Below are 15,180 nucleotides of genomic sequence, written 5' to 3'. Positions count from 1 at the left end.
CTAATCCATTCCAGAGGCAAAAGTCTGCATCTATTAACCCCAAACTCCCAGTCCATCCCACTCCCTCCCCTCCCTTTTGGCAACCACAAGTCTATTCTCCAAGTCCATGATTTTCTTTTCTGTGGAGAGGTTCATTTGTGCCATATATTAGATTCCAGATATAAGTGATATTATATGGTATTTGTCTTTCTCTTTATGACTTACTTCACTCCATATGAGAGTCTCTAGTTCCATTCATGTTGCTGCAAATGGCATTATTTTGTTCTTTTTATGGCTGAGTAGTATTCCATTGTGTATATATATCACGCCTTCCTAATCCAATCATCTGTCATGGACATTTGGGTTGTTTCCATGTCTTGGCTATTGTGATAGAGCTGCAATGAACATGTGGGTGCATGTGTCTTTTTAAAGGAAAGTTTTGTCCAGATATATGCCCAAGAGTGGGATTGCTGGGTCATATGGTAGTTCTGTGTATAGTTTTTTAAGGTACCTCCATACTGTTCTCCATAGTGGTTGTACCACCACCTCCTTTCTCAAACTTGAGGGCAGCTACCATATCATCTTCTACTTTTGCTGGCTCATCTGTTCTTAACTGGTTGAAAGAAGATAACATGCAAGGACTCAGAGACCCCCAGCTATGCCCTTTACTCGCTAGATAAACTTGGGCAAGTTATATAACCTCCCTGAGGTTATGACCAGGAAAATGGGAATCATAATAGTTAATGTATAGAGTTGTAAAGATGACAAGCCGCAGGCACGTAATACATAATAATTACTTATTATTTTAATGTCCTTTATCCTCACCTCTGTTCCTGGGTGCTTCATGTGGGTCTTAAAAGATGGCCTAGAGCTGGAGTTCCCGTCGTGGCGCAGTGGTTAACGAATCCGACTAGGAACCATGAGGTTGTGGGTTCGGTCCCTGCCCTTGCTCAGTGGGTTAACGATCCGGCGTTGCCGTGAGCTATTGTGTAGGTTGCAGACGAGGCTCGGATCCCACGTTGCTGTGGCTCTGGAGTAGGCCAGTGACTACAGCTCCAATTCGACCCCTAGCCTGGGAACCTCCATATGCCGTGGGAGCGGCCCAAGAAATAGCAAAAAAAAAAAAAAAAAAAAAAAGATGGCCTAGGGCCTTCAGTTTAAAGCCCTCTCTCTCTAGGAATCCAGGACACCTCCCATTCACATTGTATTAATAGGTAGGCTCTTTAGTAGACATAGGGCTAGTTAGAAAGGTCATCTCTTTCTTCTTGAGGGCTCCTCCCTAGTTCCACAGGCTTTTGAGGAATTTAGAGGTGAAAGTGCTTTTAGAAACCGTATGGTGGAGCTCCGGTTGTGGCTCAGTGGGTTACGAACGTGATTAGTATCCATAAGGATGTGGGTCTGACCCCTGGCCTCTATCAGTGGGTTAAGGATCCAGCATGGCCACAAACTGCGTAGGTGGCAGATGTGGCTCAGATCTGGCTGTGGTTCTGGCAAAGGCCGGCAGCTGCAGCTCCGATTCGACCCCTAGCCCAGGAACTAAAAAAAAAAGAAAAAGAAAAGAAAGAAAGAAACCATATAGCAAGTGGTTCACAAACTTTAGGACACTTCAAAATCTCCACAGTCTACCCCCAGGCACTAGATGTAACAAAGATTCTAATAGAGAAAATTGTAGTAAGTATTAATTTTTTTCTTTCCTCAAAATTCCTGTTTCATGAAATATAAAAATAGCACATAATTCATAGGCCTGCTTTTGTGAAAAGAAAGAAATCTGGTTAAGAAAACTATTTGTTGCAAATTGTAATTAATGAAGCACCATCTGCTCTGTGCATGAGCTGTGACTGGGCAATTTCTTATGCTTTTTACCACAGATGGGAAAGAGAACAGGGTGTAACCAAACAGAAGTGTGGCATGGACTAGCTGATCAGTTGCATATGCTATGCAGTGAAGAAATTTTTATCTATTATCTAGTGTAAATGTATTCATCTTCACACTCCTTCTAGAAAACTTGATTTAAAATCTATATCCAACACTATATTCTCCAACTGACCCTAAACATCGTCTCCAGATCAATTCTGACAATGCACCTGCTTCCTTTTCAATCTTCAGGTAAAATTTAAACCCTGTACCTTGGGATTCAAAACCTTCTGCATGCCCGTCCTTCCTGAGCCTCTGAATGTAGTTCTCTGGACCAGCCTAACCTGCTGCTACTGCCCGATTCCCACTCAGCCAGGTTCATTTCCTAATGGTCCCCAAAGCCTTGCCTGGAATGCTTCTCCATAGTCCCCCTCTCCTCTCTGGTTGTCAGAATCCTACTGACCCTTCCTGCAGTGGTTTCTCCCATATGCACTCAATCCTTGTCCTTTAAAAAAATGTTTATAGAGCTCCTAAACTTTTCTATCACGTGCAGTATCTATTTTAAAAGAAGTATGACACTTGGGTTAACTGTGATTTTTTTTTTACAATTTTTTAAATTAAAGAATAGTTGGTTTACAATGTTGTGCCAATTTTTTCTTTAAATCAGAAGTATAATCTACACATAGTAAAATTGATGGAGTTTTTTTTGCAACAGTGTAGAAATCTATGAGTTTTTCTTAAAACAGTCCTATTGAGGTATAACTGACATAGAGCAAACTGGATGTGTCGAGATGAAAAACGTGATGAGATTGACATACATACACATGGATAAAAACGACTATCGCAATTAAGACAATGAGCACACCCATCGCCCCCAAAGCGTCCTCATGCACCTTCGTAATCCCTCCTCCCCGCTCCTCCCTGTATCCCCTACCCCTGTCCCCAGGCAACCACTGATCTGCTTTCAGTCGATATAGATTAGTTTGCATTTTCTGGAATTTTATATAAATGGAATAATACAGTGTGTGCTTCTTTAGTTCGGCTTTTACTTAGCATAACTGACATCCATCCATGGGGTGCATATGTTGATAGTTCACTCCTCTTTGTTGCGGAATAGCCAGGTGTGGATATGCCAGTTTATCCGTTCCCTTGTTGATGGACATTTGGAGTGAATCCACTTTGGGGCTATTATAAATAAAGTCCCTATAAATATTCCTGTCCAAGTCTTTGTTAGAATGAATGCTTTCATCTCCCTTCGGTAAAAATCAAGGCATAGGGATGCCTAAATCCCTACAGGGGTGAGTTTAACTTTTTAAGAAATTGCCAAACTGTTTTCCATTATGGCTGAAAACACTTACATTCCCGCCACCAGTACTTGGTAGTTCCAGTTGCTCTACATACACACCAACACGTGGTATGGTCTATCTTTTTAACTGAATTTAACTTGAACTTGCATTTCTTTAGTAATTGATTTTATTGAGAATCCTTTCATATGCTTATTTGCCATCCATATAATTTCTTTGGGGACGTGTTCATTCAAATTATTTGCCCCTTTTTAAAAGTTTTATTGATGTATAGTTGATTACAATGTTGTGGTAATTTCTGCCGTACAACAAAGTGATTCAGTTTTACATATACAAACATCCGTTCTTTTTCAGATTCCTTTCCCGTGTAGATCATCAGAGAATATTGGATAATGTTCCCTGTGCTATAGAGCAGGTCCCCAATATATTTGCCTATTTTTAAATTATGTTGTTTTCCTGTTACTGAGTTTTGTGTGTACTTTATATATTCCGGGTACAAATTCTTATCAGATATAAGATTTGCAAATATTTTCTTCTAACCTGTGGTTTGTTTTCCCATTCTCTTAACAATATCCTTCAAAATGCAAAATTTTTAGTTTAATGATGTCCAGTTTATCAATTTGTCCTTTTTTAGAGTGTTTTTGGTGCTACAGCTGAGAAAGCTTTGTATAACCCAAACTCACAAAAATTTTCTCGTACACTTTCTTCTAAAAGTTTTATACTTACAGATGTATGTTTAGCTCTATTATTCATTTTAAGGATTTTGTTTGTTTGGGGGGGTGGTTGGCCATGCCTGTGGCATGTGGAAGTTTCTGGGTCAGGGATCAAAACTGTGCCACAGTAGCAACCCAAGCCACTGCAGTGATATCCCCGGATCCTTAACCTACTGAGCCACAAGGGAACCCCAAGTTAATTTTTGTGTATAGTGCAAAGAAAGAATCAAAGGGTTTTCTCTCCATGTAATATCATTATTTCAGCATGCTGAAAAGATTATCCTTTCTTCATGAAATTGTCTTTGCATCTTTGTTGAAATCATTTTCCATATGCATGTGGCTCTATTTCTAACTCCTGTCCCATTGATCTGTTTACAATGATGCTAACACCACACTGTACTAATTATGGTAGCTTTAAAATAAGCTTTGGAATCAGGTAGTGTTATTCTCAAATTTATTCTTTGTCAACATTGTTTTGAATATTCTTAGTTCTTTGCATTCCTATGTTAATATTAGAACCAGACTGTCCATTCCCACCCCAACACCTGGAATTTGGAATAGGATTGTGTTGAATCTATAGATCAACTGGGGAGGAAATAACATCTTAAGAATAATGTCTTCCAACTAAAGAGCATTGTATATGTCTCCAGTTATTTAGGTTTTTAAAATTTCTCTTGCAATATTTTGTAGAAGTCTTGTATATATTTGTCAAATTTACCCCTAAACACATATCACATTTTGGTGCTGTCATAAATGATATTGATTTGTAATTTCAATTTCTGACTATTAATTGCAAAGATATGGAAATACAAATGATTTTATGCATTGAGATTCTATCCTACAGCTTTGCGAAGCTCACTCTTTAGTCCTAGTAGTTTTCTGTAGATTCCATAGAATTTGTCTACTGGATGATTATGTCATCTGTGACCAAACACTGTTTTATTTCTTGGAGTTCCCATTGGGGCTCAGTGGGTTACAAACCCAGCCTAGTAAACTAGTATCTATGAGGATGTGGGTTCCATCCCTGGCCTCACTCAGTGGGTTAAGAGTCCAGCATTGCCTTGACTTACAGTGTAGGTTGCAGACGTGGCTCGGACCCTGTGTTGCCGTGCTATGGTGTAGGCAGGCAGCTGCAGCTCTGATTCGACCCCTAGGCTGAGAATTTCCATATGCCGCAGGCACAGCCGTGAAAACAAGACAAACAAACCAAAAAGCCAACATTGTTTTATTTCTTTTTTCTGAATGTGCTTTATTTCTTTTTTCTTGCCTTATGGTGCTATTTAGAACATCCACTCCCTCTCACTAAAGGTAGTGAGAGCCAGCCTCCTTGCCTCGCTTATGATCCTAGGGGAAAGCATAAGCTGTATCACTTGCCTTGAGTATGATATTAGCTACCGGCTTTTTGTAGGTGCTTTTATCAAATTGAGAAAGCTCCTTTCTACTCCTCATCTGATGAGCGGGTTTTTTAAAATAAAAAATGAGTGCCAAATGCTTTTTCTTAGTTACTGATGTTTTTTTTCCCTTTTTTGTTTGTTAATATAACTTACATTGATTGAGTTTTGAGTATTTTAACAACTTTGCATTCCTGATACAGGAGTTTAATGGTATAAATTTTCTTCTAAGTACTACTTTAACAGATTACAATTGTTTTTATACTTTGCTTTTATTTATTTATTCATTCATTTATTTATTTATTTTTGCTTTTTAGGGCTGCACCCATGGCATATGGAGGTTCCCAGGCTACAGGTCCAATCGGAGCTGTAGCTGCTGGCCTGTGCCACAGCCACAGCAACATAGGACCTAAGCCCTGTCTGCGACCTACACCACAGCTCATGGCAATGCCAGATCCTTAACCCACAGAGCAAGGGCAGGGATTGAACCTACGTCCTCATAGATGCTAGTCAGATTCGTTAACCACTGAGCCACAATAGGAACTCCCTCTGCTTTCATTTTTGTGCAGTGTAAAATGGTTTCCAATTTCCCTTTCAATTTCTTTTTTGATCCTACATTATTTTAAATTGTGTTATCTAGTTTCCAAATATTTGGGGGGGGGGTTCATATATCTTCCCATTATTGATTTCTAATTTAATTCTATTATAGTCATAGAGATACTTTGTATAACTTCTTTCTAAATTTATTAAGATTGGCTTGATGACCAAGAATGTAGTCTACTTTCCTTTCAAATTCTTGGTGCTGTTATGGTATTGATCATATTGATTTATAATGTCCATAGAAATATGTTTGATATACACTTGAAAATTATTATTGGGTGGGTTTACAATTTTCACCAAATTTGGAAAAATTTCAGACTTTTTTTTTTTTTGTCTTTTTGTCTCTCTAGGGCAGCGCCCACCGCATATGGAGGTTCCCAGGCTTGGGATCTAATTGGAGCTGTAGCCGCCAGCTGACACCACAGCCACAGCAATGCAGGATCTGTGCTGTGTCTGTGACCTAACCATAGCCCATGGCAACACCAGATCCTTAATCCACTGAGTGAGGCCAGAGATTGAACCTGCATCCTCATGGATGCTAGTCGCTGAGCCACGGTGGGAACTCCTCAGCCATATATTTCTTGAAATATTTTTTCTGCCACCACCACCCCCTTTGGCAACTCCAATTTCATATACATTAGGCTGCTTGAAGTTGTCCCAGAACCCACTGGCGCTTTATTCATTTCTTTGAGTGTTTTTGTCTGTGTTTCACTCTGGCAATTTTATATATTTTTCTGTCTCTTCCAGACTCCAATATCCTCAGGGACAAAGTCTTTATCCCTGAGATGGACTATAAAGGAAGAAGCATGGATATGGAGAGGCTAACACCGAGTACCTGTTTTACTTTGAATTTTATTTTTCTGTCTTTTTGTCTTTTTAGGGCTGGGCCCATGGCATATGGAACTTCCCAGGCTAGAGGTTGAATCAAAGCTGTAACTGCCTGCCTACACCATAGCCACGGCAACACAGGATCTGAGCACATCACAGCTCATGGCAATGCTGGATCCTTATCCCATGGAGCTAGGCCAGGGATCAAACCCACATCCTCATGGATACTAGCTAGGTTCCTTAACCACTGAGCCATGACAGGAACTCCAGTTTTACTTTGAATTTGAGGTGGCTCTGAGATAGCCAAGGGGAGATCCCAGCTGAAAGGTGGAAATAAGAATCTGAAGTCAGGAGAGTGGATGGGAACTGCAGCATAGATTGGGAATCACTAACTTGTGTATGGTAGTTGAATGTACTTTGAGAGCATGAGCAGACTGGACAAAAAGTGAAATTTTCAAGGGTGAGGAATGGAAACCTGAATAACAAGACTTAAAAGACAAGCAAAAGGAAAGGCATGAAAGTATTGGGTGACTGGAGTTTTTCGTGAGAATGAGGAGAGCTCTAAAAAGTGTAACAAGAACTCAGAAAAGTGATGGCACTGAAGAAGGCAAAGAAGAGAGTTTCTAAAGAGTGGTCAAGAGTTTCCGTCACGGCTCAGTGGTTAACGAATCTGACTAACATCCATGAGGACGCAGGTTCAATCCCTGGTCTTGCTCAGTGGGTTAAGGATCTGGCGTTGCCGTGGGCTGTGGCGTAGTCTGGCAGCTACAGCTCTGATTTGACCCCAGCCTGGGAAACTCCATATGCTGCAGGTGTGGCCCTAAAAAGCAAAACAAACAAAACAAAACAAAACAAAAACCAAACAAAAATAAAGAGTGGTCAGTGTAAATACTGAAATATCAAGTGAGATGAAGACTAAAATTAGCCACTGAAACATTCCATGTTCAGGGACCAGACTTAATATTTTTAAGATGGTAATAGTCCCTAAATCAGTCTACAGGTTCAACAAATTCTGGTAATGTGTGTGAGGATAAGTTGATTGTAGTGATAGCTGCCTAACTGTGACTATGATAAATGCCATTAAATAGTACACTTTAAAATTGAGAATTATATGGTACATGAATAATATCTTTAAAAGCTGTTATATTAGGAGTTCCCGTTGTGGCGCAGCGGAAACAAATCCAACTAGGAACCATGAGGTTGCAGGTTTGATTCCTGGCCTCGTTCAGTGGGTTAAGGATCCGGCATTGCTGTGAGCTGTGGTGTAGGTCGGTGGCAACAGCTCCGATTCAACCCCTAGCATGGGAACCTCCATGTGCTGCGGGTGCGGTCCTAAAAAGACAAAAGACAAAAAAAAAAGCTGTTATATTAAGAATAAAAAAACTTGGGAGTTCCCGTTGTGGCTCAGTGGTAAGGAACCTATTATCTATGAGGATGCAGGTTTGATCCCTGGCCTTGCTCAGTGGGTGAACAATCCCGCACTGCCGAGAGCTGTTACAGGTCGCAGATGCAGCTTGGTTCTCGTGTTGCTGTGGCTGTGGCATAGGCCGCTAGCTGTAGCTCTAATTAGACCCCTAGCCTGGGAAACTCCGTATGCCATGTGTGCGACCCTAAAAAGACACACACATACAAAAAAACCCTCTGGATTTGCTGATCGGGAGTCTTTGGTGACCTCAGTGAAAGTAGGTGAGTAGTGGTGGGAGTTAAAGCCAGACTGAAGAGGGTCAAGGAACAAATGGGAGATGAGAAGTAGACAACAAATGTCACCTGTCCTTTCAAGAAGTGACAAAGGAGATAGAGCAGTACCAGAAAGAAGGCTTAAAGGGACTGTGATTTCTTTTAAAAGAGGAAGAGAGAGCTAAACAATTCAGTAGAGAGAAAGAAATGAAAGCCATTAGATCAGAGCAGGTGTGGGGCAGGAGGTCGATCAGTTGTAAACGGCTGAAGCCCACAGAAACTTGCGTTTCAAACACTGCAGGAGTGTCTATTTTCGCTGATTTCAAACAGGAAAAATCTTCCTTTCTACCGTTTAAATCTGTCTTCCCTAAGATAACCTGGTTGCTTTTTCCAAGCGTTCCCATCCTTCCCATTTCACCAACCAATTCCTCCTCATTTGTCAGGATTCAGGTAAGCGACAGGATCACATTGCAAGAAATATAGTCCCCAAGGATTATAATTTAATCTTTATTTAATCCTTATTCTTTAATCTTAAGAATTTGGCTTTATCAAGGAAGTAAAATGACAGCATCTCTCAAAAATGGTAAATTTTTAGTTGGCAAAAAAATACAACCAATGCCATCTATGTGGAAGGATGTAAAACTGTAGTTATTTTCAGATGGATGCATAAACTTTTTCATAGAGTAGCTGAGCCTAGATAACCATTTTGGAACTCTGGAACATATCGGTGCACCATTCCAATGTATCTGTTCCCTGGAATTTAAAACTATCCTGTATTTTTTTTTTTAACCTAAACTCACTTTCCGGGTTCATTATTTTCCAAAGTTGAGTCCTCCTGCAGTATCTCTAAAGTATTTGTTGCTTTTCTGAATGCTTAAATTCAATCCCAGCTGAAAGTGCTTGATAGAAATCCCTCATATTAATAAAGAATTGGTGGTGGAAACTGCATTCAAAGTATAGTAATGTATTATCTTTATTAATTTTCCTATCTTTGGGCCATAAATTATATCCCGATGGATGCTCTGATCCTGGGAAACACCATTCAGAAATGTCACAGAACAGTAAGTACCACAGGGAACTGGTTCAGAGGTGGCCCACTTGGAAAGGAAGAAATAACCTCAGCAATTATTCAGTGCAGGCAGCTTCTTGCCATATCTCATTTTCATCTGTTGGAAACTCAAGGATGTTACTTTTAGCTGAACAACTTGTATATGGATTGACTATTCTTTTGAACCACGGTAGAAAACAACTGACCTTCCTTAAATAGAAATGTTGGTACCAAAGCCAGAAGTTATGCGGTCCAGAAATAATTATGTTATAAAGATGCAAGGAGCTCCCGATGCAGTGCTATGCCATGTCATCATTCTGTCCTTAGCCATCCTGACTCATGCTCTGCATGGGTGTTCCTTCACATTAAATTACCGTAAATTCAAGATGAAAGTCTTTCCATATCACCTTATGAATACTGACTCATTGCTTTTTTTGCTGTGTTAATATGCCCTATTTTTCAATTTTACTAATGCATATAATACGCATTTTATTGTATTTTATTGATTTTTAGGGCCACGCCTGAGGCATACAGGAGTTCCCAGGCTAGGGGTCCAAATGGAGCTGCAGCTGCTGGCCTACGCCACAGCCACAGCCATGTGGGATCCTAATTGCATCTGCGACCTGCACCACAGCTCATGGCAATGCCAGATCCCTAAGCCACTGAGTGAGGCCAGGGATCAAACCTGCATCCTCATGAATACTAGTCAGTTTCATGAACTGCTAGGCCACAACGGGAACTCCTAAAACATGTATTTTAAACAGTAGTAGCTTTGTTTGCAGGAGATAACATCAGGAGGAGATGTGACACAGTAGTTAGGAATGCATACTCAGGGCCACACAGAAATCTGGTGTCATTCTTACATCCATTCCTTTATAAAGAATGCACCTGCTCTTAGCCACTATGGTAAAAGTGCATTTGGATCCCAACTCTGCCACTTACTAGCTTTACAACTTTGGGCAAGTGAACGTGACTGCCCCACGCCGAATTTTTTTCACAAGTAAAATGGGAATGATAGTATTTCATGGGACAGCAATGGGAATTCCATAAATGAATCCATACCAGGTGCTTAGAACAGTGCTGGCTACGTGGGACATCTCAGTAAATGCAAGCCATCGTGATTAGTTCTTTTAATTAATGAAGAAAATGATTTACAATATAATAGTTGAACCCTAATATTGCATACAGTGTTGGGAAACATGACAGTGTTTAAGGAAATTCTTGCAAGCTGAACAAGCACTCGTATATCACGGAGGACCAGGGGAGGTTCCAGCCTGAAGTGCAGGAACAAGGTCTGGGTTCCAGTCATGCCAACCTGCAGTGTGACTCTGGGCCTGGCCTCCTCCACAGAGAGACTCATCTATAGATCCTCTGAGGTTACTTCCAGCCTCTAACCATCTATTCCTTGAATTCACATTTTTTTTGCATTCTACCAGCTGTAAGTAGTACTGTTTATATAAATCAGAGCAGAAACAAGTACCTATAAAATAGTTTTCATGAAGTTAAAAAAATAAATAGCGACATGAACAGATCCCAAAGCCCAAAATATGAATTCGAGTTGCCCTGATGCTTGACCACATTTCCCTTGTGTTGTATGAATGTGAAGCAGGTATGAACACTTCAAGTTCCACTAGGAGAGCCTTTCTAGGATTTTCCAGTGTATGGGCCTGGGATCCGGCCTAACCTTCTCAGGATGACCAGAAGAAGGACTTCAGGTCTATGACTCCATTTCTGATCCTGATATCCTTATATTAACAACTCAATATCCCAAAAACAGCTTCTCAGAAAAAAAGCTAAACTGACGGTCCATTATTTATTCTAAATAAAATTAAAATAATGACTAAGATCATCGGACTTCTGAAAATTTGTTTTCTCTGAGAGGATGGAGATAAAAACTCGTGAAAAATAACAGAATGATGGTGTTTTATACACATTTATTTTAAAGCATAATATATAAGAAAATGTAGTGTCTCACCAAGCATTTGGTAAAAAATAGTTTTAAATACAATTTTTAATCTAAAGTCTGTATCTAGGATAAGGATACACTTTCAGCCATAAAAGTGCAATTTTAAAGGCAGGTATCAGACCTCTTCAGCTGCATGATAGCTAATGGCCAGGCTAAAGGACATTAAAAATGTGCGTTTATAAAAATTTGAGGAAATTCATGAAAATGTTTTGTAAAGGTTATAAATGAACATCTACCATAGAATGTGGGAGGTTTCACAATCTGCTTACAATGCTTAAATTCTGTCTTTTATAACAGTATCTTATAAGGTTGTTATTAGAAAATTTTCATTAGACGTCCTGGTTTAAATTCCCTTATGTCACCTTCGCTAAGATCAAGCACAGGTTTATAACACACACGTACATATACGCATATACCCTTGTATAATGCCCCTCCATAAGAATAGGTTGGTCTAAGGAAAAATCAGAGCATAGCAAAATGCTGCTTTAACTGCTTAATTAAGTGTTGCGTATCCACATGATCTGGAAATGCTGCTTCAGACTTCTGAGCAGCAACATAGCTTCTCTGGAGATCTCCAATCTGGAAGAAACACAAGAATAAGACCACAGAATGAAAACCAGAAAAAATAAGGAAGCAAAAAAAAAAGACAGATGGATTATCTGTATAACATAGAAACCGGGGGTTCTGAAAGGTCAACTGCTTCATTGTGCTACTTTGATTTAAAAACTGTTTCACCTAAATACAATTCAATCTTGGAAAAATGTGAGAAAACTAAAATGACCGATTAACTAATCAACTATACTTTAATAAAAAAATTGTCTAGTGATGAATTCATAAACGTGTGTTGTCTCTGCCTGTCACGGATAGCATCATAAGAAAGATAAAATGACGTCTGTACGCTAAAACAGCCAGCTCTGTAAGGAAACTCTTTGTAATGTACCACAGACAAAGACATATTTTGATCAGGGTATTACCTTTTAGACATAAAATTCAAGTAAAAACTATTGTATTTAAGATACAACAGCATGCTCTGGGAGCTTTTAACTGTTTGCTAACAGAGGAATGTTGGGAAGATATCTTGTTTTCAGTTGATAAAGGGTATCTCTGATCTTCAATAAACTTTGTGTTAAAGTCCTGTTCCAAAGAAAAACACTCACAGCATCTGAATCCATCTGAATGTACTGACTCATGTATACATTTCTAAAGAGAGCTTTTGGAGTTCCCGTCGTGGCGCAGTGGATAACGAATCCGACTAGGAACCATGAGGTTGCGGGTTCGGTCCCTGTCCTTGCTCAGTGGGTTAACGATCCGGCGTTGCCATGAGCTGTGATGTAGGTTGCAGACGCGGCTAGGATCCGGCGTTGCTGTGGCTCTGGCGTAGGCCGGCGGCTACAGCGCCAATTGGACCCCTAGCCTGGGAACCTCCATATGCCGCGGGAGCGGCCCAAGAAATGGCAAAAAGACCAAAAAAAAGTTTAAAAAAAAATAATAAAGAGAGCTTTTTAGTGTGTGCACACCAAAAAAAAAAACAAACAAACAAACAAACAAAAAAAACCCCACAAAAAACAAACAAAAAAACCTTAGCTCCTTCAATTCTAGTAGTTTTGGGGCAACATGCATATGAATTAAAACATAAGTTTCCTTTTTTAAATCATAGCAGTTCTTTTTAACATACTATTCTCTTGCACGGAGGTGTAGCTTTTCACTTAAAGAAACATTTCATTTATAATATATATTATTAAAATGTAAAACTATTCCTGAAAGTAATGAAGCCTTCTTTGTGGTTTAAGGAAGTAGCAGCAGAGCGCGGTGGGAAGCACACGGGCATCACGTGGATCTGAATTCTGAAACTGCCACCGCCACAGGGCTCAAGGGAAGGCTTTTAAGATCTACAGGCTTGGGTTCCATTAGAGTGTAAGCTGCATGGGGTAGAGGTCTCTGTTTTATTCACTGCTAACATCCTCTGTGCCTACAACAGTCTATGGTATGCAGCAGAGGCTCAACAAATGAAACGCGAGTTGTATGAGAAAAATGAGTAAGGAGGTAAGGGTTACCTACATTGCAGGGCTGCTGAGAGAATGGGAGGTATATAGATCACCTGGAACAGTGGCCAGCACTTAACAAACACTCAACAATGACAACTTACGAATAAAAGCTTGTTTTATTTTCAAAACAGAAGTGCGTGTGAATGGCTTCACGTTCATGCTACTGGGTTTTTTTAATGGTTGCATCCAAGGCATATGGAAGTGCCCAGGCTAGGGGTTGAATCAGACCTGCAGCTGCAGGCCTATGCCACTGCCACGGCAATACCAGATCTGAGACACATCTGCAACCTACACCACAGCATGCAGCAATGCCAGATCCTTAGCCCACTGAGGGAGCCCAGGGATCGAACCCACATCCTCTTGGAGGCTATGTTGGGACCTTAACCCGCTGAGCCACAATGGAAACTCCTATAACATCTTTTTTTTTTTTGTCTTTTTGCCTTTTCTTGGGCCGCTCCCACAGCATATGGAGGTTCCCAGGCTAGGGGTCAAATCAGAGCTGTAGCCACCAGCCTACACCCAGAGCCACAGCAGCTCGGGATCCGAGCTGCATCTGCAACCTACACCACAGCTCATGGCAACGCCAGATCCTTAGCCCACTGAGCAAAGCCAGGGATTGAACCCCTAACCTCATGGTTCTTAGTTGGATTCGTTAACCACTGAGCCACGACAGGAACTCCAACATCTTTCAGTCTATAAAGAGGTGGAGTTCCCATTATGGCACAGCAGAAAGGAATCTAACTAGTATCCATAAGGATGCAGATTCAATCCCTGGCCCTGATCAGTGGGTTGGGATCTGGCATTGCCGTGAGCTATGGTGCAGGTCACAGCTGTGTGTGGCTCGGATTCAATCCTTGGCCCATGAACTTCCATATGCTGTAGGTGTGACCATAAAAAAAATAATTTCTTTCAGGAAGTTATGGTTAGAATGTCCTTATTTACTTGTACATTTGTTAAAACCAAGAAAGATAAACAAACACGTCAGATGATAAATGGAAAGAAAATACCTTATCAGAAATTGTTGCAAAATTAAAATGCGGCTCGTACATGTGGGGTGCTAAAGATGATGCAGTTTGTAACAGTGCTCTTGCCTGTTGAGAAGAAAGAAAGGAAGGAAGGGAGGGAAGGAGGGAGGGAGAAAGAAAGGAAGAAAGGAGGAAAAAAAAAACCAAAGGTATATGAACATATATTAGCACTATATTTGTGATTTTTTTTTTTAACCCAGGATAGGACTTTAATAAACATGACCTTGTGATAAATACAGATGAATTCCTCATGAAATACGCCTTACTGATAGAAAATTAACTACTTACATCTTGCCCAAATTATATTAATAATAAAATGCTTCAAAATGTAGAGAAAATAGAATTGAAAAGTTATGTGAAAATCACTTTTTTTTCTTTTCTGTCTCTTTGCCTTTTCTAGGGCCGCTTTCTGCTGCATATGGAGGTTCCCAGGCTAGGGGTCCAATCAGAGCTGTAGCCACTGGCCGACACCAGAGCCACAGCAACGCAGGATCCGAGCTGTGTCTGCGACCTACACCACAGCTCACGGCAACGCCGGATCCTCAATCCACTGAGCAAGGCCAAGGATCAAACCCACAACCTCATGGTTCCTAGTTGGATTCGTTAACCACTGTGCCATGACAGGAACTCCGAAAATCACTTTTTTAAAGTTTATATTTCAATATGATATACAACTCAAAAATAGAATCCTCCCAATACTGAAAAAAAAGTCTTATTAATCTAGTTTTGTTGATTGATTTAGTAGGCTTC

The 15,180-nt window shown here is 40.3% G+C and overlaps 1 protein-coding gene across 2 annotated transcripts in view; it reads right to left on the bottom strand.

The window, feature by feature from the left end:
* Positions 1-10,509: 10,509 nt before the first annotated feature.
* Positions 10,510-15,180, bottom strand: part of TTC8 (tetratricopeptide repeat domain 8) — a 52,966-nt gene continuing 48,295 nt past the window's right edge. For both annotated transcript variants that reach the window (XM_047796097.1, XM_047796098.1), the window contains 2 exons: positions 14,413-14,496; positions 10,510-11,939 (listed from right to left, as the gene is read on the bottom strand). In XM_047796097.1, the coding sequence (XP_047652053.1) occupies positions 11,823-11,939; positions 14,413-14,496 (201 nt within the window). In that variant the 3' untranslated portion in view covers positions 10,510-11,822. The remainder of the gene's footprint in view (positions 11,940-14,412; positions 14,497-15,180) is intronic.

This window comes from Phacochoerus africanus, chromosome 9 (genome assembly GCF_016906955.1).
Source record: "Phacochoerus africanus isolate WHEZ1 chromosome 9, ROS_Pafr_v1, whole genome shotgun sequence".
NCBI classification, from domain to species: Eukaryota; Metazoa; Chordata; class Mammalia; order Artiodactyla; family Suidae; genus Phacochoerus; species Phacochoerus africanus.
Note: the sequence above shows the minus strand (reverse complement) of the source record. Positions and strands in the feature narration are given on the sequence as shown.